Source organism: Gavia stellata, chromosome 11, assembly GCF_030936135.1.
Source record: "Gavia stellata isolate bGavSte3 chromosome 11, bGavSte3.hap2, whole genome shotgun sequence".
Lineage (NCBI taxonomy): Eukaryota > Metazoa > Chordata > Aves > Gaviiformes > Gaviidae > Gavia > Gavia stellata.
The window spans coordinates 23,180,080-23,206,863 of NC_082604.1; the positions used below are offsets into that span (position 1 = coordinate 23,180,080).

The following is a 26,784-nucleotide window of genomic DNA, read 5'->3' on the forward strand; positions in this document are numbered from 1 at the left end:
AAATAATTAAGCCTCCTCTGAAAATTCAAACTTTCAACTACAGAGATAATTATTTTGTGAAGCTGTACTTTAACATTTCCATGTATTCAAGGCTAATAAGATATAATATCTCCAGTATGTCTGGAATTCTTCTGGTAATCAGAAAAAAGCAACTGAAAACTTTGTTACATTGCCTTCAAGATCAAATAAGGACTTCACAGAGCTTTCCTCCATTACATACAATCAGAGCCATATAATGACCTGTAAGCAAATACTCACTTTCATTTTCCCTATCTAGTAGAATATGGTCTCTCTCAAAGTCAGTGCTAGCTTTATGGGCTCAAATAATATTTTAAGTAAAAATTATTTGATTTTACTATAGATTCTCAAATATTCCCAAGGCAGTTTAAATACTGTCTCAAAAATATGCTAACAGCATAGATTATCTCCCTCTCAGCTATAATAATAATGAACTCATCTCAAATACATTCTAATATTTCCATGATTTGAAACACCAGTGGGGGCAAAGAAGAGTAAGAGCCTTTCTGGCAAACTTTAATAACATTTGCAACTGAAAGAGAAGCTAACATGTTGTTTGCAATACAAAAAAAAAAAAATCATAAAGATGTATCTTCTATCTAGCTGGAGGTGAATCTAGAAAAAGAACACTAATTTTCCATTACCATCAAGTCATCTATTTAAAGGATGATAGACAGACAGTACTATGACATGCTTTTGTTGCTTCTGGAATAGCTGCCCTGTCATTCTCACTAAGATCACACTTTTTCTTTGCAGTTATCTTTTTACTACTTTTATGCAGCACTATTAACATACTGTATCATAGTCTGGCACATGAAATTAGGAAACTATTTGTGTACAACTACAGTAAGCCTTGTGACAATTACTACCATCCTTCTTGTGTAAAATTACTTTCCCCTCATTCTAAAAAAAGTAACAACTTTTCCTTTAGGGTAATATATCTTGAATTATTGGCGAAATATTACCATCCTCACCCCAAAGTCACTCTTCATGAGTGACTCAACAGCACATAACAAATACTTAAGACTCATCTTTACATAAATCTGTTTCGTATCTCTGCTGAACCAAGAGTCACATAATATAATGCAGCCAGCAACCAGTGTTTAACATACAATAAATAAAAGGTGTTAAAATGTCTTCATGCACCAAAAGATCCAGTATATAACCTAATCTTACAGTTAATTCTTTCTGGGTAGACTGGATTATTCAGTAAGCGCATTTCAAATGCAAATGTCCTGAATTCTCTGGAGGGTAAAATAATTTCTGAGTTAAGTGTGTAAAGAAATTTACCATCCTATGCTAAAAGGTGCTGCAGAAATGTCAGCTGCTCTTAAGTGAGATCAAGCAAACAGGACCAGATCTCAAAGAGAGTCAGCTGTTTTGGAGCAACCAAACATACGTGAGCGAAGACGGCTCAGACGAAGCCCCTCAGAGGTCAGAAGACAGCGGTGGCATCACGCCCTTTGCCGGAGGAGCGTGCCCAGCTCAGCCAGGACGCCCTGGAAGGACCCAGGGATTTCCCCGCAGTGGTTCAGGAAAGGTAACTGAGGAAAGGCAGCCAAGCAGCAAGACATTTAGATTCGGTAGGTACAATTCCACAGTCCTGCTAGAAAAAATTCTGACACCCCCTCAAAGTAATCTGGGGAACGGCCAGTTTTGAAGATGCCGGGGAGGCAGCGTGCCCAGCCGGGGCAGGGAGGAGCCTGCCGCAAACCCAGCTTGTGAGCGCTGAACTGCAGCCAAAGCAGCAGCACGGACTACAGACTAGGCCCGCTGCACTCTGTACTTCGCAAATACCTTTCTCTGCACGGCGCTAGGCCACCAGGACAGCTTTTCACCCATTTGCAAGACAACGCCGTAATCCTCCTCCCCTCTGCGGCCCAGCGCCCCACCTGCGCCTGGTGCCTGGGCCGCAGAGGAGAGCAGCCATCACACCTCCTCCCCAGAGGAGAGCCCCAGGGCAGCAGGAGTTTGAAGTCCCGACCTCAGAGGACAGCCCTGCCCTCCGGGGCACCACGGGCTTCTCTGGGGGGCCCCCACAGCCTCCTTCGGGCTTCTCTGGGGGGCCCCCACAGCCGCCTTCGGGCTTCTCTGGGGGGCCCCCACAGCCTCCTTCGGGCTTCTCTGGGGGGCCCCCACAGCCGCCTTCCAAGGCAGGGACTGCACAGGAATGTCCCTCAAGAGTTTCTCACCTGAGGCCCTAATTTGGTAAGGGATAATTTGATCTTTAATGTCAGTCTTAGTTACATTAACTAAGGGGAAGGTATCCAATCGTACTTGCCAGCATTTAATCCGGGGTATGACTCACCCTGATCCAATTAACTGTTTCCCAAACAGCGAGACCTTTTTAACTTCAAGACATACTAAGTCAGGAGAAAATGAGAGAGGCGGAAGAGAGACCTAAACCTCTGCAAGCCTTGCTCTTCCTTGGGGAGCCGCTGATCATTGCTAATGCTGCAATCTGTACACAATTCCTGCAGCAGCAATGCTGGCAAAGCTGTAAAAAGACAGTTAGATTAATCCAGCCAGGATGTGACGAAAGCATGTAAAACCAATTTCCGAATCCACCAGACTAAAGTAGGATTTAATTTATTTAGGTTTGTGTTTCCAAAATAATACCAAATGATTCTTTTTTTAACAGTGTCTGCTAAAACAAAAAAAAAGTTTTGCCAGTGGAAAGCTGCAAATCCCAGATAATGCCCGACCGCCTCGCAGTTCTATAAACAGCTCCGCGCGCCTTCCAGCAGCCCCCCAACAGCACCCGGCTCCGCTTCAGCTCCCACGAACACCAAAGCCTGAATGCTCTGTTCTAGTTTGGTTTATTAATCGAAAGAGAATATTAATATCAAACCCTCTCAGGCATCCAAGCTAAAACAGCTCAATAATAAAGGAAAAGAAATGTTAAGCCCCAAAATTTAGGAGTTTAACGCTAGCATCCTCTATCAGATGAAATCACCATCGCGTTTTTTTAGAAGCCAGTTGATGAAGAATTGCAGAATCCAATCTCATCTGACCATAGCTGACAAGAGGCAGAGGCCATCAGCGCAGGCTTGAAGTATGTTTTAAGAACTGCTTTCTTCTCTGCCAGAAACCCACCTGAAGGCAGTGGGATGGTTGGCAGAATTGGGCCACACTGCCACCAGGACAATTCAATCTGCTTTTAAGATTTTTGTTAGTTTACTTGACCCATAATGTAACAAGACTGGGCATATGCTGCATTAACGCAGTCGCTTTCATTTAAAAGAGTTTTTACAAGTGCTGCAGAACACATGTAGAAAACACCTCTTGTGTTCCTCCAGTTGTCGTCATCTGCTCCGGGTACTTGGAGGTATGGACACCAAAACATGTGGGCTATATGCCAACTCTCAGTTCATAGATGCCAATTGTAATTTTAAAACGCGGTCAAAAATTCAGAGTTAACTTTCTTGTTTTTTTTAAAAAAATCCTATCTAAAAAAAAATCCCTATTCCTTTGAGGAATTCAAAAAAGGGGATCCATATTCTGGGTTTATATCTGAAAGCAGGAAAATTCTTCATATTGTCCTTGCACTGTGATTAGGAAAAAGAAAGAAGAGTGCTACCTTCTGAGGAACTCATTCCACATCCAAAGTACTACTGGTTTTCAAACTTGCACTCCAAGATCTTTCCTGTACATGTAACAAATGTGTCTGACCTTAGTATGCTTCAATAAAGTCTTTGAAAAGACTGATGAAAGACAGAGATTGGAAAAAACATTAGAAAGAAATGACTAAATCATCTCACCTCCTCTTTTATGTCATCCCAGACATATATTTTGCCTTGCATTGAACACTATAACGACAGTTTGGCTGAAGAACATCCAACAACATTACAAAGTCATAATAAAATTTCTTCCATTCATCACCTCATCTGTGCTGTACACTTTTATTTTTATGTTAATGCTTGATCTTTCAGCCATTGGTTCTTGTTGTATTTTTTTCCCACACCAGACTAAGCAGCCCAGGTATCTATTTTCATGTGGAAATATTTCTGCACTGTGATTGACTAACTTAATCTTTTATTTTATATAAGACTTATTTCAATATGAATGAGATAAGCCCCCCAACCTATATTTATTTCCCATCAAATGCTAAACAAGCAACATCATTAGGAGTTGAGGCCCATCCTCCTGTGGAGAACTGTGTCCTTAATTCTCTGGCCATTTGTAACACAGTCATCATAGCATTTTGAGTTCTTGCAGTTTCAAAGGAACTATGAATACAAGAAGTATTTCTGGCCCTGGGGTTAGAACGGCAACCAGGTTTCAGCCACGACCACAGGGAGAAGTGGTACTGAGCGCTAGAACATATGACAGTTTTGAGAAGCGTCGTGTAAATGACAGAACTTCAGCTACTATGCAAAATTAGATCTATGTATTCACATATGCACAAAACCGCATATAAAAATGAATAGACAGCTATATAAGTTTATACATATTTCTGTCTATAGGAAACAGTCTTTACAAAACTTATTTTAAGTAAAAAAAAAAAAAATTCCATGAGAACAAAAGGAATACCTGTATTAACTTCCAAAACACAATGTCTTATTTATCTTTTTACCACATAGGCTGAATAATTTAGAAACAAAATGCCCCACAGGGTCTGTGCTAGGATTCTGAGGAACTATGCAGACTTAACTCTTTTTTGTCACAGGGTTTAAGTTTCTCAAATAGTTTCTAGAAATATTAGCAAAGAAAAACAAGTATGATAATACAGAAAAAGCCGATATGTATTTTTTAAGTCACTATCTGCACTGCTAGCAACACAGCGGCAGGTTCCATTTGCCTTGCACTAAGCATATCATAAATAATTCAGTTTCTTGCTTTGTTCCCTAAATAGTTGACAGGGAATGGAAACTTCATTCATGACCGTATGGCCTTTCTCTAAGCTTGTCTATTTATTTAATAATGCATATCACAGGACCCATCACCTAGGTTGGCATTTATTAAAAATAAAAGCATTCAATAACTATTACTAACAAACGGCCATGAAACAAGCAACTTCCCAGACCTACCACCTTTTGCTCACAAATAGCACTCAGACAGCTATTTAAATAATTAAATGGTCTCAATCTGCACTGCATCCGCGTTGGCTCATGTAGCCTTTGACAGGAAACAGATTCCAGAACCGCCGGGAACATGTTCCTGCCTCAGCCACAGTCATAACTGTAAATATGTGAGCTCTCCGCTAAATCACAGCTGCCCTGTTGGAACAAAGAAAACAATTTCCATCAAAGGCATACTGACATTTTCATGGACTCCTTACCCATTTTTAACTATCAACCCCTCTTCCCACTGTCTCCCCTCTTCACGTTTTGGAGAGCTCCTGGGCTTCTCCAGTCTATAGGCTCCAGATGGCCACTTAAGCAGAAGCAAAATGCATTACTGCCTAGAGCATAACACAAATATTGGATAGTTGAGTCAAGGTAGCATACTTCAAAACTTTGGTCATTTGGTCAATTCTGTATTATATAGCAGGATTGCTACATCAGTCTTCAGCCATACCCAAAATTCCAAAGGAAAGACATCCCAAATTATTTCCTTTCTCTAGTCCCAGTTCTCAGCAAAAATACTACAATTCATACAAACTCCTCTCTGAAGAGCTTTCTGAAGTTTGCTGGAGAGAAGTCAATCTTTGATGTGGTCCTAACCCCCACAGCAATAGCAACCTTTTCCCTTAGGCTTCGCACAACCCTCTTAATTAGCCTACCAGCTAATGAAGTTCGAGCACCCATTAAAAAAGGCAAAATGTACAAAACCCTCAAATGTCATCTGCTCACTAAAAGTGAAAGACCTGAGGACTACTACCTATACTGAGCTTTTATGATTCTGATAGCACTGGTACAAGGCAGTCTCTGTGAAACTAGAGAAAAGAAAGAGAAACACCACAACAGCTGAAAAGACGAAAGCTGTTAGATTTTCTTCATTCCGTTAAGCAACCAAGGACCAGAGATTGCTTTGGCAGGAAATGTCAACACGCACGCGAAATTCCCCAACGAGGAATAAAGATCCTGAAGTTTCCAAGAAAAAAGATTTCCAAATAATTTTACTTCTGAGCCATTTGAACACTTTGTTTTGATAGTGACATTTCAATTCACTTTTCAATTTTTGTATTTTACTAAAAGAAAAAAAAATAATGGCTAGACAAAATTCCAACTAACTGGAATATTTCAACCCTTTCACCCTTGGAAAAATACTCATAAAATAAGCGGAATATGAGTCAGTATTTTAACTTGAAAAGGAACTAGTTCATCAGGAAATCATACGCATGTGAATTTGTGTCAATTACATGTGTCCAAGGGAAACATCAGCTTATACGAAGGATGAGACTTCTCGCATGTTTAATGACTACCCATTATTGAGACTGAGAAAAATCATGCATCATGCAATCAAAAATCATGAGACTGAGAAAAAAAATGCATTATTTAACTTCTCATCCATATAGAGTACTCTAGAAATTCAAAAAAGCCAACCAACTTGTTTAATTTTGAAAAGTCTAACACTGTACAAGTTTCAATATTAATGGGAAAAGCCCTAACTTTTCCATACATTTCAGATTTGTTTCAGTGTGGCAGCTACTACACTTTAGAAACTCATCAGCTTTCAAAGAGAATTGAACTGAGAATAGAAGCCCCTTAATGCAAGACTACTGTAGAAGACTATTATTAAAATTGATTATTATTCAGACAATATCAATTTCATTATCTCTGATCGATACCTAGCAATGCTCCTTAGTAGCCTTCAGTTATGAAGGGCTGCATGAACAGTAACTTAATACTGCACAACAAATTGCAGTCCTGCTGCTCCCAGTAAATTTGGTAACAGTCTGACTTATTAGCAGGCTTCTAGTAAATAGCTGTCATAGGTGCTGACTGTAGGGAACTGGATGTCAAAGCACCACCAAAGAGGGCTGAGAAAACTCTTTCCCCTCGAGGCTTTGTTAATTTGATTTATGTGTACAGGCAGGAAACTAATTGCTAATTGTTGCAGTGCATACCATGGAATTGCAGCACTCCACTCAAACGCGTATCTCAAGAGTACCAATAGACTTCAGTTTTACACTTTGCTGATGAGAGATGCATCCTAAACAGGAATTTGCGAGTGTTTGGTGCTTAAGAAATTTTACAAGAGAACTCTTTGCAATGCCCTGTGCCACCATTCTCCTCCGAGAAAACAGCCACCCTCCGAGCATGCTGTATTGCTGAAAAGTTGAGAGCCAATACAGTTAACTCAGCAGGAGCAAACTCTTGCAGTTGTTCAGGTAATTAGTAGATAGACCATGTACCTAGTGCCACTAATTAAATTGTTAAGGGGTTTTGTTCCGGAAGGTTTGTTTCGCGGTATCTTTATAAGTATATCCCTGGGACCACTAGCCAAAATTGCTCAATTCTCCTTGTATTGACTTGCAAGGACCGGACAGTGAAGGACAACTCTGTCCGATTTCTGCATCCTCTGGTAATTCCCCATTGGATGCAATTTGCCTAAAATGAAAATTGGTTGCCATCTCAGCAGGATGTGTGCTTTTTTCCTTCAGATTCTTTGTTAGAAGAAATATGGTTTGGTTACATCTATAAAACTGACAGATGGCAATGTAAATAAGTCTTTTGCCTCTAAATATTGCCTTTTAGCCAGCATTAGTGTGAGAATTGCTCAGAAATGTCTAGTCAAGTATTTCTCTTTTTCAGGTAAAGTCAAGTACGGGTCCTACCACTCACCAAAAGTTTCTTAAAAGGTATAGATTTTTAAAATCCATAGACGTTTCACCATCTGTTCCAGTTTGTCATGCTGAAACAGAAACAACCCCCTGAAAATCTGAGTTTTCCAAAGAGCACCAAACACCTACAGGCAAAGGGGAGAGAGAGATGTCCTGGGGGCAGCCCAGCAAACAGGAACATTCAAGGTGTCATGAGTCCCTCCCTGATCCCTCCATTACCCCAAGCAGGCAGCAGCGAGGTGTGATAGACCTTTAAAAAGCAAATTACTCCCTCACCCATGCTGGCACAGCTCATTTCGTCATCTATTAGGAAAAGTAGTACTTGTCACCGTTCAGAATTGCAGTTCTAATTGGGACTAAATTGCCCCACACTTTTCAGCAGTCATGGTAAAGAGGTAGGTAGCTAATGGCCATGGAAATTGGTTCTCTCTCTAAACCCTAACTGCACTTCTGCTATGATGAGTTTGAGGCAATTTCAGCATTGTAATCTTTAATTTTAAAATAAGTAAGATTATGCAATCCAAAAAATACAAAAACTAGTGTTACTTCTTCTTAGAAAATGTGAGCGCTGTACCAACACGCAGGTGTGGTATAGGAAAGCACTCTAATGGGAGAAGTTCAGGTGTCAGGTCCTGTTCCAACTAAAGTGGAACAGGACTGTGATCCTCACTTCCCTACGTCCCACGTAACCGCTCAGCAGTACTGAGCTGTCCCCATCTTGCCCTCTCAGTTTTCCACCCTGAGCCTGTGAATGTTGCATTGAAATCGCTCTCTACAGTTACCTGAAAGGGGGTTGCAGAGAGGTGGGTGTTGGTCTCTTCTCCCAAGTGACTAGCGACAGGACAAGAGGAAATGGCCTCAAGTTGTGCCAGGGGAGGTTCAGGCTGGATATTAGGAAAAATGTCTTTCCTGAGAGAGTGGTGAAGCACTGGAAGAGGCTGCCCAGGGAGGTGGTGGTGTTCAAGGAACGTGTGGAAGTGGCATTGTGGGACACGGTTTAATGGGCATGGTGGGGTTGGGTTGATGGTTGGACTCGATGATCTTACAGGTCTTTTCCAACCTTAGTGATTCTGTGAAATGGACACTGTACCACAAAAAAAGGCAGATTTATGGAAAAAAACAAATAGTAATAAAAAAAGATCTTTGAAAATTCGTAATTAGCTCAACTATGCATTTTGCTATACCACAAAATACGCATCCTAAAATGATATACTTATAATAAAATACTCAAAAGCATCATTCTCAGTTTTCACTTTGATGACATATGATGTTCTGAGCTGGACATCACATACAACACACAAATCCTCCTGCTTCTCTTCTTTTGAGAAAAGGTCTCAGGGGTTTGGCAAGATCTCTTTTATTTTCTTATAACTTAAAGGCAAAATAAAATACTTATTTGTCTTTTAAAGAGTTATTGAACCGGTAAGTTGGCCCAATTGTGATTTTCTTTCTATTTTCCCTAGCAAAAACCTGTATAATGTTTTTGAGAAAGAAGCAGTAAGACAGAAGCCATTCATGTGGGCTGTGAACAGATAAGGAAATTTATCAAGGGACTCATTGCTTATTATGCCAATGTGAATATAGAGCTTTTTAGACATAATTCATTACTGTATCACTGGTGTATGGCTTCGAAAAATTATTTTAAGGAAACACTGTGTAGTTCATTTACAAAGGACATAATTTCCCAAATCAAACATCTAAAAATAAATATATTTTTATGTGTACCATTAAAAAAATAATCAACAAAGAAGAAAAATTGTTCTCAGTAAACCACATGGTGGACTTGAAACACATCCTTATAATGTTAAGTAAGCCATAAGCTAAGACATTTCTTCAAAACAGAAGAGGAATTTTATAAGCATATGCTGTAACTGACCCTAACAGGAAAAAATTTACACCTCCTTGTTAAGCATTATATCAGTTTAATTCTTCCTTCTCTCATCTACAGAAAAACAAATGAAAGAGCTATGTTTGGCAAATTAAAAAAAAAAAAGGCAAATTAAATGAAACCAAAGAAAACTACAGAACAGACAAGTCTTTCTATTAACACCTCTGAAGTACAGATATAACCTTTTTTTTTTTTTTAACAAAAAATCGTATTTGATATAAGTGGGTATCTGGAGCCTAAATTTATCAAGTCGCTGTTCCACAGATACCGCTCGGGTCATGCGGGGCATCTTTTTTCCACAAAAGACACCTCCCCATGTTCTCAGAGCCATTCTTCGCTGGGGAGGTAGCAGGAGGATAAGCGGGAACTTTCACTTGTTTGACATTACTCTTATCTCACTTCAAAAGGGGCTTTGTACTTATAAATACACATTCAAAATTATCATGTGAATAAAGAGAATCCCAAGTGATTACACCGAGCATGGGAATGAAATAAATCTAGAGTGTTTGCTTTAGCTCCCAGTTGTCCAGGAACGTGCTAACACCTATTTCTAAAGATGTAATAGGCAGGACTTCAGACTCAGTCTAACTAGATTTAATACTCGCGTTTTTTATGGCAATACAACAAATACCTGAGACTGATATACAGAAGCAAACAGGATGAGCTGCCACTGAGATTTGCTTTTTACAATGCTTTTTTCAACACTTGGCATGACAAAAACCAGAATTTGCTTGAGTACAGAGGACACAGAGACAACCCCTCAGATCACACGTAAAGTGACCAGTGGTCTAGGCCAGCAGACTGCTACCATCAGCCATGCAGATGTCAGTACGTAGCTATTAACTAACAGTAGCTGTTAACAGGAGTAGGGACAAAATGGGCCTTTCCTAAGGGAAGCAGCAGTCACCAGATCCCTCCTTTCTGTCCTCCCACCCTTCCTTCAGAACAAGGGGGTCTGCTCCTGCCATGATTTCTCACTCCTGGGACAGCAAAGTCATTTTTGCCAAGCAGCAGCCTGTAAATTTAATTCAGTCCAAATCTCCAGAACCGAAATCTTCCCAGAAGTTCTGGGCTCTCTTTGCTCACTAGGTCTGTGTTTCGTAGGCTTTACCCGATAAAAAGGTGTGAAGCTCCAGGGTTTTAACAGTACTGATTATAACTGATCAGGACAAGAAACACTTGGGTATGGAATTTTCTCACTTCACTTTCAGAAAAAACAAGAAAACTCCTTTTTTTGCTGCATAGGCACTTTTGTTTCTTTGGCCATGACCGCACAGGAGACCAGCTGCTGTCTACTCTCCCAAAGCCCTTTGAAGAATTAAGCTTAAGTTATGGATGGCACCAGGTACCAGTGACAAAACGATTCTTGCCAGAGATGGATTTGTGAGATTCTGCAGGTGATATTACCAGCTGGAAGAAGGAACAGATACGCCTCCAAAGGACAGTTAGTTACAACTAGATGTATTACAAAGGGATTGAAACCTCCCTATTGCTCGAGGGAGGGGGGGGAAGATAGTGAAAAAAGCATTTGAGTGAGAATATACAGGATGAAAAGCAGAGCTGAAATGTAGGAGCTGCTCTACAGGCTGGATGAAGAGCAAAGCAAAGACTCTTCCATCTGCGGCTCCCCACTCTTAATCATGGAAAAAATGTATCCAAGAGGACTGTGAATCTGATGGTAACTGAGATGTACAGTTGTTGAAAGGAATTACACAGTATAAAGCTATTAGAATTTTAAAATTAGTGTTTGAGAGAACGATTCTGATAAATAAGGTATAGCTAGAATTATCATCGACATCAACACAACTGTGCATTTTTATTTACACTTACTATTCAACATTAATCTTTATCAGTTTAATTTACAGAAGTCAACCCCAAAATTATAACTTCCTCTAAAATAAATGATAGCCCCACATTTTCCAAACAAATTAGGATTGGTTCATTTTTACCTGGCTTTGGAAAAACAAAACTGAAATAATTTCATATAAAATAAAAACACCACCTTTGGTATTTCCCCTATTTAAATGCTCTGCACTGTTAAACATGCAACACAAGGTATTTTAAGAAAATGATGCCAAATCGGGTAGCAGTAGTTACTACAATGTCAGAAGTCTTTGAAGAGACTGTGTTTCTGCTACTTCTTGTGCTTTCATTACATTGTCCCTTTAGATTTTGTTAATAATATTCACCTCAAACCTTAACTGAAAAGACTCACCAAAGATCAGTGTGCACAAAACTCAAATATTTACCATTCTAAACTATAAAAGCTTAGCAACATATATAATGACCAAAATCTTGGCAGTTAGTGACAGTAACCTTGAAGCCAGTGACAATGCTCCCTCTAACTCCAGACCAGGGGGTCTCAAATTTTTTCCCTTGTCTTTTTGTGAAGGTACAGCAAGAAAAAAATCACCCAGGAGGCAGAAGGGATACTACACAGTACAAATGGCACACTCATCTTTAATCTGGGGAAGAAAAAAAAAAGTTTACTCATTGGAAAGCTAAACTGCATCTAGCAGATGCACAACAGGATAAAGATACACTTCTTTTTATATACAGTGAGAAGTAAAAACCAGCTGAGTTTTCAAACGCACTTAAGCGATATTAGAAATCTGAATCCCATTTTAAGAAGTAGCTTAAAAATGTCAGTTTTCATTGAATATTGGGCTTGTTTACTTTTGAGAATTCACCAGTGTGCTTAGCAAAATTGTCGGGTGTTTTTGCATTTTTGAAAGCCTGCCTCTTACAACCTTAAGCATTTATTATAAACTTAGAGATTTCCACATCTAAACGCATTCATCACTTTTGAAAACAGGACTTTTCCTATTCTAACGATTATATTTCAGAGCTGCAGACACACTCCTCAGGGAGCAAGACCGTGGACTCAAAGCACAGATGACTACTCTCCAGCTATGCCCTCTTGACACGCTCTCTCTAAAAGGGCTCCGAGAACTCAATCTTGCCATGGAGTCTCAACCTAGCTGTCCCAGGAGATAGCCGCCTTTCAGCCTATAAATTTCACCAGCTTTGTCCATCTGTGTTGCCCTGGTAAATTCTGCTGGTTACGGATATAATTTTAAACAGTGCCTGAGGTATTCTGTATCTCGACTTCTACCTGGTCTCTTCTGGATGTGGGATTTATGCCCTTTTCATATTCATCCTGAAGGCTTCTGAGAGCTAAGTTACACCAGACTTGAACTAAAACCTTGTCATATATATCTTCCAAAAGAAAACTGAAGAGAAGTCATATTCATGGCACAAACAGATCTAATGCTACTGGATTCCTAGCAGCTAGCTCAGTGATGTTTGCACAATTATATCTGGTTTTACTCTGCCTGTACTATGGAGCAGGTTGTTTCTCTTATAAATATTTATCTGAGCAAATTCAGTATTCACACTCCTAAAATGTCAGATTTATTGACTGAATGCTATTAACAATATTTGTCCTAATTTTTCTCAGTGTGTAAAATGCAATGTGCAGGGTAAGGAAAACTCTTCAGTCTTTTGTGGTGACTCCTCTCCCCCTTTCAGGCACCTCTGACAACTGAAGTCCTCTTGCAACCTCTGAATCATCAGGCGTAAACCGATTTCTACTTTTTATTGTCGACGTTGTAAGCACTTCCCTACAGGAGTGGGGGGAGGTGTTCAAAAAAAGCTTACAGAGATCATCTTTACTTAGGCTCTATCATTAATTAGGCAACTTGGCCAAGGCCAGTAATTACAACCGTGCTGAATTGCACAGAATTTCTGTAGCGCTAACGTGTCAGGGGAAGCAAGCTGTAAAGTTGAAGGAATAAAAGCCAACACAGTGACTTTTCTTACCTAATGATTACTAGTATGTCTGCTGGGAAAAATGCTTAAGACGGCCCTGGCTGATGCAGATGGTTGGTATGGGACTGACAGAAGAGCGGCACACAAGCTCTCACCAAGAGCCTCCAGTGGAGAAGCTGGACAGGAACACCTGCATCTCCCATTTCAGCAAATTGTGCAGACAAACTGGTGTTATCCTACATGATCCTCCATTCCTAACATAGATTGGCAGAGAAGCTTCATTCAACTCACACAGAATCCAGTCCAAATACCAGCAAAATCAACACCAGTCCCTCGGTGCACTTCCGCAACCTCTTCAGAACCCCAGAGGGTCCCAATCCTCTAAACTTCATCTGACTGCAGCAGATTTCATCCCAATAGGAAGTTCCCACTCCAGACCTCCAAGCACATTAAGGTGATGTCTGCTTGGGCAACATGATTGGCACTCCTATGTCTTTTATACATTTTTCTCCTAAGTTCTTTATAAGGACTGTTAGCAAAATCCCTTACGATTATTGAATATGATCTAAGTAGTAAGCTAAGAAATTAAATTAATGTCGTTCTCGGTAACATTTAGAAATTGCAAGCTAAGCAGCTGCCACTTATTCCTAGTAACACGAATTATATTACATTGAAAGAAGCCTTACAATAACATATATTGATTTTGTCAGGTTTGGGCTTTTTTTTTTCCCAAGCAACATATGTTGCATGTTCTATATTTGTGGGGCTACACAGAGTCAGGTTTCATTGCAGTAGCTCTGACTCTTGCCAAACAGATGTTGAGGGGAAGCAACTTAACACAACATGGGATAAAAGCTGTCTCAGACCAAAATGTTGGGTTAAGAAAAATCTTGTGGGCAATGGAGTATACTAAAAGCATTGATTATATTATTTATGTACAGAATCGATAGGTAGCTGAATTAACGCTTGACTACATTTGTTGAAATCATGCTATGATGTAGAAAAAAATTACCAAATGCTAAGAATTATGTTAAAGGACAGCAACTACGTAAGTTTTTTAAGTTCCAAAGCATTCATAGAGTTCATTTTACCTAAAGTCCAGATTCTCGCTAATATCCTAATAGCTAGCTGAAATACTTTGAAAAGTGATGAAGAGTTTGAAAAGGAATGTTTTTAAACCACCCTTTGAAATAATACAGCGGCAAGCGATTCTCAGTCTCCAAACACAAAGAGTTGGAGTATTATCCTGAGACTGACAGAGTTCTCTGCAATTTGCTGTGACTTGTGCAACCAGTAGGGCTTAGCTTATTCTGATGCTTTGCTCATGACTAAGCCTAATGACAGAATTCAGTTCAATTTACTCTCTGAGGTTAATTTTTTACCATTCAGAATCAACATTTTTCATCACCTATACCCTTTCCCATTATGAAAATAATTAGATTTGTCTAAAGTAGAGTCAGTTCAGCACACAAAAACTGACATGAAATTCTTTATACTAAATTCAAGGGAAAAAATAGGTAACAGCATCGGCTCAAAACATGGTACTAACCGCTTCAGGATTTTAGGCTTGGTTTAGCAAATATAATAAAAGACAAAATTATGTTAGAAAACTTCTGTGGTTACTTTCAATGTATTTCTGATTTACTCAAGAACAACTCTTTGGATGTCCATGACAACAATCCTTTCTAACCTCAGGTATGTAAGTTCTGCTGCTTCTGAACTGGTACTGATCAAAAAATCTGCAATGCGTTTCCTTTATCATGGAAAAGGAACGTGCAGTTCCAGAAGCCAGAAATAAGCTCATCTCCTCCCCCATACAGAAATAACTTTCAAAAGTTGGCAGGAAAACCTAGTTTCTTCCACATTCACTGCTACAGAAAAGTGATTATACTCTGATACGAATGTGTTATATAAACTTTCAAAGCAGCGAACAGATTCCGCATGGAAAAAAAAATTAAAAATCAAACCCAGTCAGTAGATATTTTACAACATTTCATATTCATAAAACAGGTACTAAAGAAAAAAAAATAAATCACAGGCTTTCAGAGTTCAATTTTTCCCTCCTAAACCCATGCAGACTAAAGGTTTCCTTCACCGTATAGACTGAAAAAGAAAAGACAGAATTCACTTATTTGCCAGAGATTAGATGGGGATTTCTTAAAGCACCAAATACTACAAAACACCATCTAAAATCTTGCTTTTTGATAATGTTATTTGACAATCGACTGGCTCTAGGACAGCTGGTCCATCGTCTATATTTCTATTCACTTTGAATTATCTATGTTTTTCAATTCATGTACATTAAAGCTAACGTTAATATATTTAGCAATAGGATGTTATTAAAGCAAAAACTGTGATGACTAACACAAATCCACATTGTTAAAAATTACTCTAGTTTCATATATGTTTATGAAAGCTTCCCAAGCATCATGAGAAAACTGAACACAAAGAAAAAGTCAAGGTTTGTAAATAAGATTCCACATAAAACAAATGACAAGAAGTCTTAACATTGACACCTGATTGCATTTAGACAAAAACACATCAAGGTACATACCTGTAAATCTGTTGAATACTTTCAGCTTTGATTTCCTTGAGAATTTCACGGTAGATATGAAGGTTATTTGGTTCTTGAGATGCTGGGGAAGAAGGGCATTTCTTGCGTGCATAATATCCTATCACAATTCCAAAAATAAATAAAATCAAAGCAGTGCAAAATACTTTCAGTATCTGAAAAAAATTGCAGCGGTTGCTCTTTGGTGCCTGTCTCATATAGTGTGAGATGTAGTCGGGGTCCTCCTGAAGCCGCTGGAATCTTCCCTTTGGAGAAGATGATGGCTGGATGGGCTCGAGATCAAGGTCAGGGCTTTGTGAGTTTCCCAGGTGATGCTGGACCGCACCATCCGGTCGGAAATGGTCAAAGCCAGGCTCCTCCAGCTCTTTTTCCATGTCCCATTCCAGTTCCAGTGCTGTGGCTTGGAGCTCATCGTTGTCAAGGTACGGAGAGTGACCCTGTGCTCTCTGGTCTGCATTCACTTTGTGATAGGCCATCTTTTTATCTATTAAAACAAAATTTTGAAAAACCCTATTGTTTGTTTCCTTATGTATACATAAACAATTTATTTATTCTTTGTAAACCTGGGAGAATTAAACATATATAATAAAAAGCAAAAACTGGGTTCTCAGTATTTCACTCTCCCTGTTTCCATCATCCTGTCTTCCTTTGTAGGATCAGCAGTCCCGTGAACATCGTCAGAGGGGAAAGAAGATATTTAAAGGAATATAATATATTGTAAGAATATGAATAAAGGGGATTTACAAGTGCCAATGGCAAAACACAAAAGTTACCCTCTTATTTTGTCAGTCCCCAAGATAACATCAAACAATTGAGTGAAGGCACAGTTTCCAAAACAATTATTTATTACATGAAAGTAATTTTAAAGCTTAACAACCGTGTGTATCAATTTCATTTCATACACCATACAAAATGTTGTTATAATAAAGTTGAAAAAGTAGAAATAATATAACTTGCCTGATCCGATTCTAAACACAAGGAAATTGTAAGTTAAAAAAGAAATTTCAGAGTGACACTGTACTTACACATCAATAAAAGGCTTCCATTTAGATGGAGCATTCTATTATTTATAGGTATTTTAAATGCACAGTTCCTGAATGACTGATGAATTTACTTAGAAATTGTCCCAGCTGTTTTGCTCCACTTATTTTTCCCATTTTAATGAATCAAAAGCACCGCCAGGTAAGTATTTATATCAAAATCACTCCTTTAATAGCAAGGCATATCTGTGGCAATTCTAGGTATTTCTGTGGAAGTATGAGCCCTCTGAAGGGAACTCTGACCTTCGGTACAAACATTCAAAGTCAATTTTCAACAAATCATTTTTAACAGACTGCAACAATAGGGTGCCGTTTTCCTCCACACTTTGACAATAGCTGTTCCACCACATAAGCATCTGTAATTTAGGGCTTTTCAAACATCAGACTCGGTCATCAATTAGAATAAAATGAAGATAAAGATATTAAACCTCTCACAGTGATGGATATCAGACTGACACCTACAACACTACATTATCCTTCCATTTTTACATTTTAAGGCATTTTCTTTCTCTAAAACTTACCTCCAGATAACATTATTGAGCCCACATAATAGATGAACCTACTCTAATGGCAAAGCAGAATTTAGCTTTTTGAAGCTCTCTGAAAAGTGCAAACCATTAGAAAGCATTGATATAATGAAACAGCCTATTGTCCACTGAAAGACTATCTTGCTCTATACAATACCAATTTACAGATCGTATTTCCTCATACAGCCATATAAATATCCCTCGCCTATAACTGTCAGGCAGTCTAGGAAGAGCCAAGAGAGCCCATGCTTTGAGGCATGCCTTTCAAGTGTAGCTATTGTATACACTTTGCAAATCAATGCTCCACCTGCAGTCCAGATTTTTCTATAGGCAGTGGAAGAAACTGCATAGAGTTTAGAGTGAACTGAACTAAAGACTCTTAAATTAGTGTGAAAAGTTGCATTATTTATTTAAATAATGACAACAAATGTTAGTCTCTAAATTCCAGTTGAATCAACAAATGGCTTACACCTGCAAAGCCACTCTGGCTGAACTTTAGGGACTTTAGGTCAGCCCAGCCCTCAGGTTTGTGAAGGTCCCTCTGAACTGTAGCTCTGCAGTCCAGCAGATCAACCTCCTCCCCCACAGTGGTGCATCACCTTAAGATTTCTCAAGGGAGCATGCTGTCTCCTCATCCAGGTTGTTAAGAAAGGTATTTAATAATATCAGCCCTAGAATTGATCCCTGGTGCACTAAGCTTCTTACCAAGCACCAACTGGACATCAAGTGATTTATTAATATTCTTTGGAAAACTGAGCTAACCAATTTTCAAACTATTTATCTGTCCTTTCACTCATGTCTCCTCCCGTTTTGTTGGTGGGGGGATTAATTTGCAAACCATCAATGACAGGTCACTACTAGATAATAAATCTTCCCAACAACCTCATCTTTCCGACTCCATTTCATACTGCTTTTTATTATAAATTAATTTTAAGGCAACTGTTTTGTCCTTTAAAAGCAAAACAAATCATTACTGTATTCTATAAATACATAATTTTGACTCTAGAGTTACTACAGCCATTTAACAAACTGCTTTAGCCAAATAAATAAACCCTTAACAGATTACTACAATATTACCTATAGAATAGGAATTAAAGTAGTTTTTCACATGCAGTTGCACGGCAAATATTAATTTTGTTGCGCTTATAAATGGTGACCATTGCATATCCATGGTAGTTAAGTTTTCTCTGCATTTATGACATTTTAAAAATGTATATTATTGTTCAATGGAGTGTATTAATAAAGGTTATTTAAATCTACATATAAGTGCATAATAAAAATTCCTATGAAATTTCTATAAATGGTTGTTAATGCAGATGAGAAGTACCCACATTCCACAGCTTAGTATCTCAGCAATTCAATTTTCACACAAAGCACCAAAACCAGTTACCTCACTCCAGAAAAAAAAACCCAAACAACTAAACGAACTAAAATAAAAATCAATATTCAATTCAGTTTTATATTTGATGTATGGGATCTTCTTAGCAACACATGTGCTTTAGTTAAAGAATGCAAAGAATGCAAGAGTAACCCCAGTTAGCATCTTCGCTTTTGCTGCTAATATTGCTAATATTTGAGTGTAAGGACACAGCACAACATGCCACAAATGATCTGAGATTAGGGCCCACGGTGTATTTAACTATGCCAACAGTAATTTTAGAAAGGGGTCTCCTAATTCTCAAGGCACAAGTCATTTGTGCCAGGTAGCCTATATTACCAGTTCTATTTAGTATTTGGCTGGTTAAGGAAGTAGCGCTGACTTAAGGATTATGTATTAAACGTCATTTCAGGTAGGAATTACAAGGATAAAGAAAACACTACATAGAGAATAACAAAAAAATAGACAAGAGAAATATGGATAAACTTTGAAGTCAAGGAAAACGACTATGACACTCTAGTTCAGTCTTTTCTATAACACAGACCATAAAATGAACATATTTTTGAAAGACACTTTTGAAAACTTCAGGAGACAGAAAATCCATCCCATCTGCCAGCAAGCTGTTTCAACATTTAATTGTTGTTAAATACATGTTTTATTATAAAGATAAAAGAGCAACTGCACAGCACCAGAAGTCTGAATGTGCACCTAGTGAGCTTTAAAGCCATTCTATAGGGACAGCAAAGGGGATCATAAACTCTGCAATACTGGACAGAGCCAAGCTGATGACCAATAAATTTGATGTGCATTCATGTACTTCCCCTTATTTGTGAGAAGAATGTTTATAGAGGTATCAAATCAATGCTAAATATCCTTTCAATTACCTGTACACCAGAAATCAGGACAGCCAGCTTGACCAGATCGTTATTTCCCTAACGAGCCCATTTCAAAACTCTCTACCTGTTCTTTGATCTTAAAAATAACACATTTACATCCTGTCTGATAGGTGCATCTTGTTATGAAACAACCAGAAATTTCTTTTGTGATTGCTTTCCTGCTTGAATCCCTTATCAATGAAGCGTTTGAAAACTATTTAATAAGGACTACATGAAAGGTGTTGCATCTGTGTCACTGCCACTCCGTAATACCTCCACAACAGAAAGGTCAGCTTACACGAACATTTTATGAAACCAACAAGGAAAGACCAATGTGAATATATTACAGTAGATTCTTTGTGTCTGGTGCTGCAGTTGTTAAATCCAATTCATAAATAGCTGAGACATTAGCAGGCTCACTCACAGCAGCAAGAGTGGCAAGTGTTAACGTGCTGCCCATAGCGAACACCTTCTTGGGCCATTCGGTGTTCGTTACTGAAAAGGCAAGCTTCACCCAGGAATTGTAATAAGGGCATTGCGGCTTCTTTGTAGAGTCACAAAACCAGAAATCCAGGGCTGTTGGCCAATCTCATTTAAAAGGTTCTTTCTCTTTGATTTTCTTCTCGGTATCCACTATACAGAGTGCTTTTGCCTTAAGCCCTTGTAATCTTTTTGTGCCTAGGCAAACCCCCAAAGCAGATACAATGTCACCTGTTTGAAGGGCAAGGAGCTGTACTTACCGCAGAGATCAACACCCCCTGCAGATACGAGGCTTTAAAGTGCATATGACAACAATTTAGTACTTTGTTATATGAGATGATGCCAAGTTTCAGGCCTAGACAAATTTCTTCAGTTATAAATCCCTGACAAAAGTTGTTTGCGGAAGAGATGATGATCCCCTTGTCAACAGCAACATTACACTACGCTGTAATACAAAAAATAATGAGGTATTTCCATCATCGCTTCCCTAATTTTCTGTAGTAATGATTTCTCCCTTCCCTCACGTTTGGGATATGGGCTTGGCAATCAGTTCAGTTACGGTAGGACAATTAAGTTCCTTGTCACTCTGCACAACCGCCTTTAAAACCAAATGACAAAACTTACCAGTTGGTCACGTTTCACTAGCTGACTCAAGACGAACACAATCTGAAAAAACATGCAGTGTTGTAGAAGACACAATAGAGAGATCAGACTTGAGAAATAAGGTGACAATCACAGATAATCGTTGAGTCCAAGTTATCTCTTCATATAAGACTAGTAAGTACCTTCTGGCTACATAAGTGATGTAGAATATTTAACTCCTTCAAAGTCTCTCACGAATTTTATTATATCATGAACAGCCACGTGGACCAAGATTCTATTAACACAAAGGATGACTACACGACAAGAACAGGGTCTATATATAATGCACCTTGATTGCTAAGACTTGCACACAATGATGTCCAGTTGGAAGCAAGCACTTGCCTATCAAAGTAGTGACCGTATGGGTCAGCTGCTTGAGTTGCAGTATCTTGGGCCATCCAGTTGTCCACAGGTACACACGTACGTATTTGCCTGCTGCCTTTTTCAGAACCTTTGAAGTCCTGGGGCTCGGAGAAAGAATAGCTAGGAAGCTCCTTCTCACCCAGCAGACAACTATCACACAAAAATGAGGCAGATTCAGCTGGTCTCTATCATGCTGGGCAGCTATTACTAACACAGATCTTTTCCATTCTCAGACATGCTTAGTTTGCAAGTACCTATTTGCCTGAAACAAAACTCAGAAATATTTACTGAACTTATAGTAAGTAACAGCATCCATGATATATGCATAGCCTACCTAGAAGGTTTATTAAAACTGCAGCGTAATCAGATCAGTATAAATGGCTCTGTTACGGAGTCTGTGCATATCTCGTGGTACATGCTGTGCTGCTGCCTTCACTTCGACTTTGCTTCCATTTTCAGAACAGGTTTTCCCTCCAGCTCGGGGGGGTAACAGCTCAGTTTTCTAGCTGTTCGCTCTTTACGACACGCAATTGCAAACATCAGAAGAACAGTCTCAAACAAGGAGGTAGAAGCCACACACACACACACTGGTTTCTTAATCCGTGAATTAATTACTCATCTTTCCTTTGGGCTCCACTCTCAGATCCCGCTGCTCTCCTTGGGAAGGGCATTGGATAGGATTGCAGTGTTTCCAAAAGCAAACAAGTGTATGGAGAAACAGGGCTCCAAGCGCTAGGAGGGATGTGTTGCATATGGGCATTCACATTCTTAAATTAGGTATAAGGGGAAGAAATGACATCCTATATCTTTGTTCATTTGCACTAGGCCACAGCCCCACCACCTAACCTATCCTGTCCCAACCACCCCGACCGTTTACCTTCCCACACCTCTGCCTGAGCTCCTGTCCCTCCTCAGCACGTTGGGTCCTGCTCCTCCAGAGCAACCCTGTCCCTTCCAACCCCTGTCCCAAAGCCCCTCGCTCCTCCCTTCCCTGCTGCTGGAGCTGCCACCCCACTCCAGCATCTCTTCCTTGGCTTCCCCAGGGAATCACAAGAGCTGGGGAAAGCCCATCTGACACCAAGGGTCCCTCAGAAAAAAAGCGCTGGAGTTCTTATCCCTGTTTTGGATTTCAGGGACTTGGAGACATTATACAGTTACAACAAACAAAATGCATTCAGATGGTATGCAGCTGCAAAAAGTAAGAGTATGTTTCCTGCAAAAGAAGAAACTTTAGCCACGTGTTTCAGCCCGTCCTTGCCACAGTTTGGTTTAAACCGCAGCATCGCTGGATCTTGGGTGAAGCTGCCTGTTGAACTCCTCTGCGCCCTGACACCCAGTGGGATTTGGGATGGTTAGCAGGAACCACTTCTTCTTTCAGAGCAATCAACCCACTCAAAACTGTTCTTGGAACACCTTAATCTTTCCCTTTTCTCCTCATACCAACTGACCGTATATGCTAACCTAATATTCAGTTCGCCTGCATATATATTTTTTCCAAATTCAAGGTTTCATCAATAATACATTTTGCATTACATTTCCCCATTTGCATTACATTTCCTCTGAAAGAAATAAACCACAAAGCTTTACCAAGAAAAAAACCTATTATTGGGGCATTTGCATTTAAGCTTATAGTTGAATTTGATGTGAAATAAAATTACTGTAAATGGTGTTAAACCTGAAAATGCTGACAGCGATAGCTGCAATAACAGGCCCTAGCAGTTCTTAAGAAAGTTAATTTTATATGACTCACTTCTGCTTTGGAAATTTGTACGTTGCCAGTCTTTGGTTTGGGCACATTTCACTGGGATTTTTTTTCCAAACTCCTTTTTCTTGTTAATTACAGTCAATCACACTTAAACTATTGTTAAAAAAAAAAAAAAAGTAATTTTAACTTCAAAAATTTGGAAACTGTATACTTGCAAGCTACTACACTAAGAAACTGTGCTAATGGGAGTCTACTACAAAAGATGGATGCAAATCAACATTACTAAATACTATTTGACTTCAACCCATGTCTTTTTAAGAACAAACCCAAAAAACCACAAAAAAAAACCCAAAGGTCACTTCTGCGGATGAGCTACAAACAGGAATCTGGCCTCATCCTGAACACAGACTCCATTCGTGGTTTTTAACAATCATTGCCAAAAGCTAGCAATGAAAATATTAATATATTCTGCTGGGGAGGGAACGGGGAAACAAAAAAACCCCAAAACTGATGACTCCAGAGCAGCTGGGATACAAGAGTATCTTTGGACTAGACTAAGGCTAGATAGGAGATGGACATGAGCCAGCCCTGCAATTTCAGTCCATCCCCTGACGGGATCTGCCCCCCGATAAAAGGACAGGGCTTGCAGCAGGCCTGCGAGCACGAGACAGGCTCAGGACCTAAAACCGAGTTTCAGTAAAAATGTAGATTGCAGACAACAAGTTGTGCTCGTGTCTCCTCTAAAAGGAAACCAGCTCTTAAGCGACGTGGACACTTTAGGACATGTCATCTCCAAGCAGAATGTTCTCAGCTATATAGATGACTATACATAAGATAAGCCAATTTTAAAAAAGGCAGTATTTCAAATCTGGTTTTAGAAAGAATAAATCTACAGAGAAGAGCTTACTCTATAAAACCTGCATGTGGGACTGACCTGTGCACAATTTCTGTTCCCACAGAAGAGCTATGGCTCCAGCTGGAGATGGCAAGTCCTCTCAAAACCCTCTTTCTACAGCTTCTGTTGAAGAGACCAGAACTGACAGTGGTGTGGGGGAGAGGAGAACGGACTTCCTCTGCAAACTCGCTGCTACTCCCAGTGATATGCAAGGTCAGATGATCTAAGCTGGTTTTCAGAGCTTAGGATGAATTTCACGAACTTACCTGGTTACAGAAGACAAATCTTTCTATTATTAAGATTTCACGTGGAAATCAGAGATAGACATGACATGAAGCCCTAATGTCTTCTGTCAAGAGTAATTGTTTGGATAAAACCAGATTTTAAATTATATATTTAAAATACTGATACACACAAGTAATATTTCTGTTGTCACCATTCTGTGGTCTTCTAACTTGCTGTAGGAAAAATAGGTCAGTACTTCTAAAAAACAAGATTAAAATAATCCTTATTTTAAAGTACATTTTACAGAATTTTTTTTTTTTTTTTTTCATTTCTTGCTGAGTGGGGTTTTATTGAGTTTTATCAATTTCAACAATGACATGGAGCCCTTACAAATAATCTATTACAGAGCTGAAGATGCCAACATTTACAATTTAGCTTTATTGGAATTTTACTGTATTTTGATAGATGACAGCTTTAATGATTCTGTGCATGGTTTATAGCAGAAAACAGAGTAAGGCAGTAACATAATTTTCTGCTTTTTTGAACGACCTGTATCCAAAGAATTCAGAAAACAAGCAGGTTTACTTCATAATCACGCCAAATTTATTTTCTGGGTGAACTCTCGAATGTTAAAGCTCAAGTACACAGAGTGACGTTGCCATGGCAACCGCTACTGCAACCCAAGATGGGAACACGTTTATGAAAGCACATTTATATACCTGTATACACATGCCGAGGCACACCGACGCTCCAGACTCCTGGCAGAAGGCAATCGAGCTATTCACGCGTTATCGGTCCTGATTCTGCTCCTGGCAATGCAAGGGGACACTCGCTGAAGCCATTAAGCTGCAGCAACCCCGGGTATGATATATACAATGCAAGGTTGTTTCCACACATTGTGGTCATGAAGCCTTCGAGCCATTACTCCTGTTTCTAGGACCTAAACGAGGAAACCTTAATTTGCCGTAAGATGTAATATTAGAAGATTTAGTGTTGCTATAGCTATAGGCGAAGAGTGGAGTGGTAATATGTTTGATGTCCCTTGACCTTTTTTCTTCCTAAATCTCTACTGAAATAAGCTGTCAAGTTTGAGAAATGTCAAGGTTTGGACATTTGAGTCTGCCCAGAGGTGTAATTTTGCATGGAGTACAATTCCTGTGAATTTATCACAACATGTTATTTCACACCTAATCAACATGGTGTGACATTCAGCATCCTGAATCCACCAATGTCTACATGCTGAAATGAGTTTATGATTTCTCTTTAAAAGAAAATCCAAGGTGCATTAGTTCAGGTCAACAGAGGAATCCTCAGTGGATTTCTGGGGACGAAAATCAAAGGAAGCATCCCTTCTTTCTGCTGCTGTGTCCGCATACCTATCTGTTAGGCAGTTCTGCCACCCTTTCCACATCAGCCAGCATTGAGTTCAGTGTGGAAGCATCTTAAATTAAAAATTGATTTGTTCCTTTAGTTGAGTATCACTCACTCTGCAAACACATTTAAGATCTGTGATGAAGTAAATCTGTATGCAAAGCTCTATGTACCAATAATATACACGGTTTCAGTAGATTTCCAGGAAAATTTTACATTTTGGTGTCAGCCCTTCCAGAATTAAGTCCCAAAAAGCAGCTCGATCTGACGCTGTTTTCAGCCAAGTCCTACCCAACTGTGACCACAGCCTTGGGAGGAGAGGCACAGCTGCTTAGCCTATGGTTTTATCTTCAGCCCGTCTTCGATGGAATCCCCATCATCACTTACAGAAATCTCTCAGCCTTGCTGAGATGTATGAAGATGATGGTATTACATTAAATAAACTAGAGAAGTCCATTATCTTAAAGACTACGTCAGTTCTGAATTGTCCATCTCAGCCTACTATAGTTGCTTTCAACACATACAAGTTGAGATTAAAATTTTATACACGCAGAATTTATCATACGCTGCTATTAGGCTGAACTCTCAGCAGTTCTTATTAATACTGCTAGTCTGTACTAAATTCTTAAGCAATAATTTCTTAAAAAGTAAACATAATACTTCTTGACCACGAACAGAGCAGCCTTAGAGAGGAGCATGACACATACTTCCCAATCTAAAATGAACGGATCAGCTGCTCTAGAGGAAAAACTTCTAATAAACCTTCTTGTTCTTTTAGACTAGGCCAGGGTCTGTGCATAGCTGTTGGAGCTTAAATAGTTTACGCTGTAGTACTTTTTGATTTAGAGACATTAGCAATTGAAGATAAGCAAAGTGTGCATTACGACAAGAACGAAGAGGACATAGTCAAGAAACACATAGCTTAGTACACTGAGTTAAAGTAGGCTATAAACTATGTAACTGATGCTTAGAGGTATTTCAGCACTTCCCCTCTAAAGCAGAAATTGTGCATGAACAGAAGGACTGACGGTTTGTGCTAATTCAGCTTTATACCATCAGCTAAATGTGTGCTGATGATCTTGTAAGATGCTGGATACCCACGTTCAGGCACACAATCTTGTATAAGACAGATAGTGATGTGTGGGAACTTTTCAACAAAGTAATATTAATCAGAAAATTAAAATCTGCTGACACCAAAACCCTTACTAAATAACAAACGCCACCGAACAGCAGCTGTGGATGCCCAGTCACTGAGCATACTTCGCATGCCGGCTAATATGCACTATTATTTCCTCTCTCCAATTT

General features: G+C 39.2%; 1 protein-coding gene across 1 annotated transcript in view; it reads right to left on the reverse strand.

Moving 5' to 3' along the window:
- Positions 1 to 16,454, reverse strand: part of NAALADL2 (N-acetylated alpha-linked acidic dipeptidase like 2) — a 289,387-nt gene extending 272,933 nt beyond the window's left edge. Inside the window, exon 1 of the mRNA XM_059822897.1 lies at positions 15,961 to 16,454. Coding sequence (XP_059678880.1) covers positions 15,961 to 16,454 — 494 coding nt within the window. The remainder of the gene's footprint in view (positions 1 to 15,960) is intronic.
- Positions 16,455 to 26,784: the final 10,330 nt, after the last annotated feature.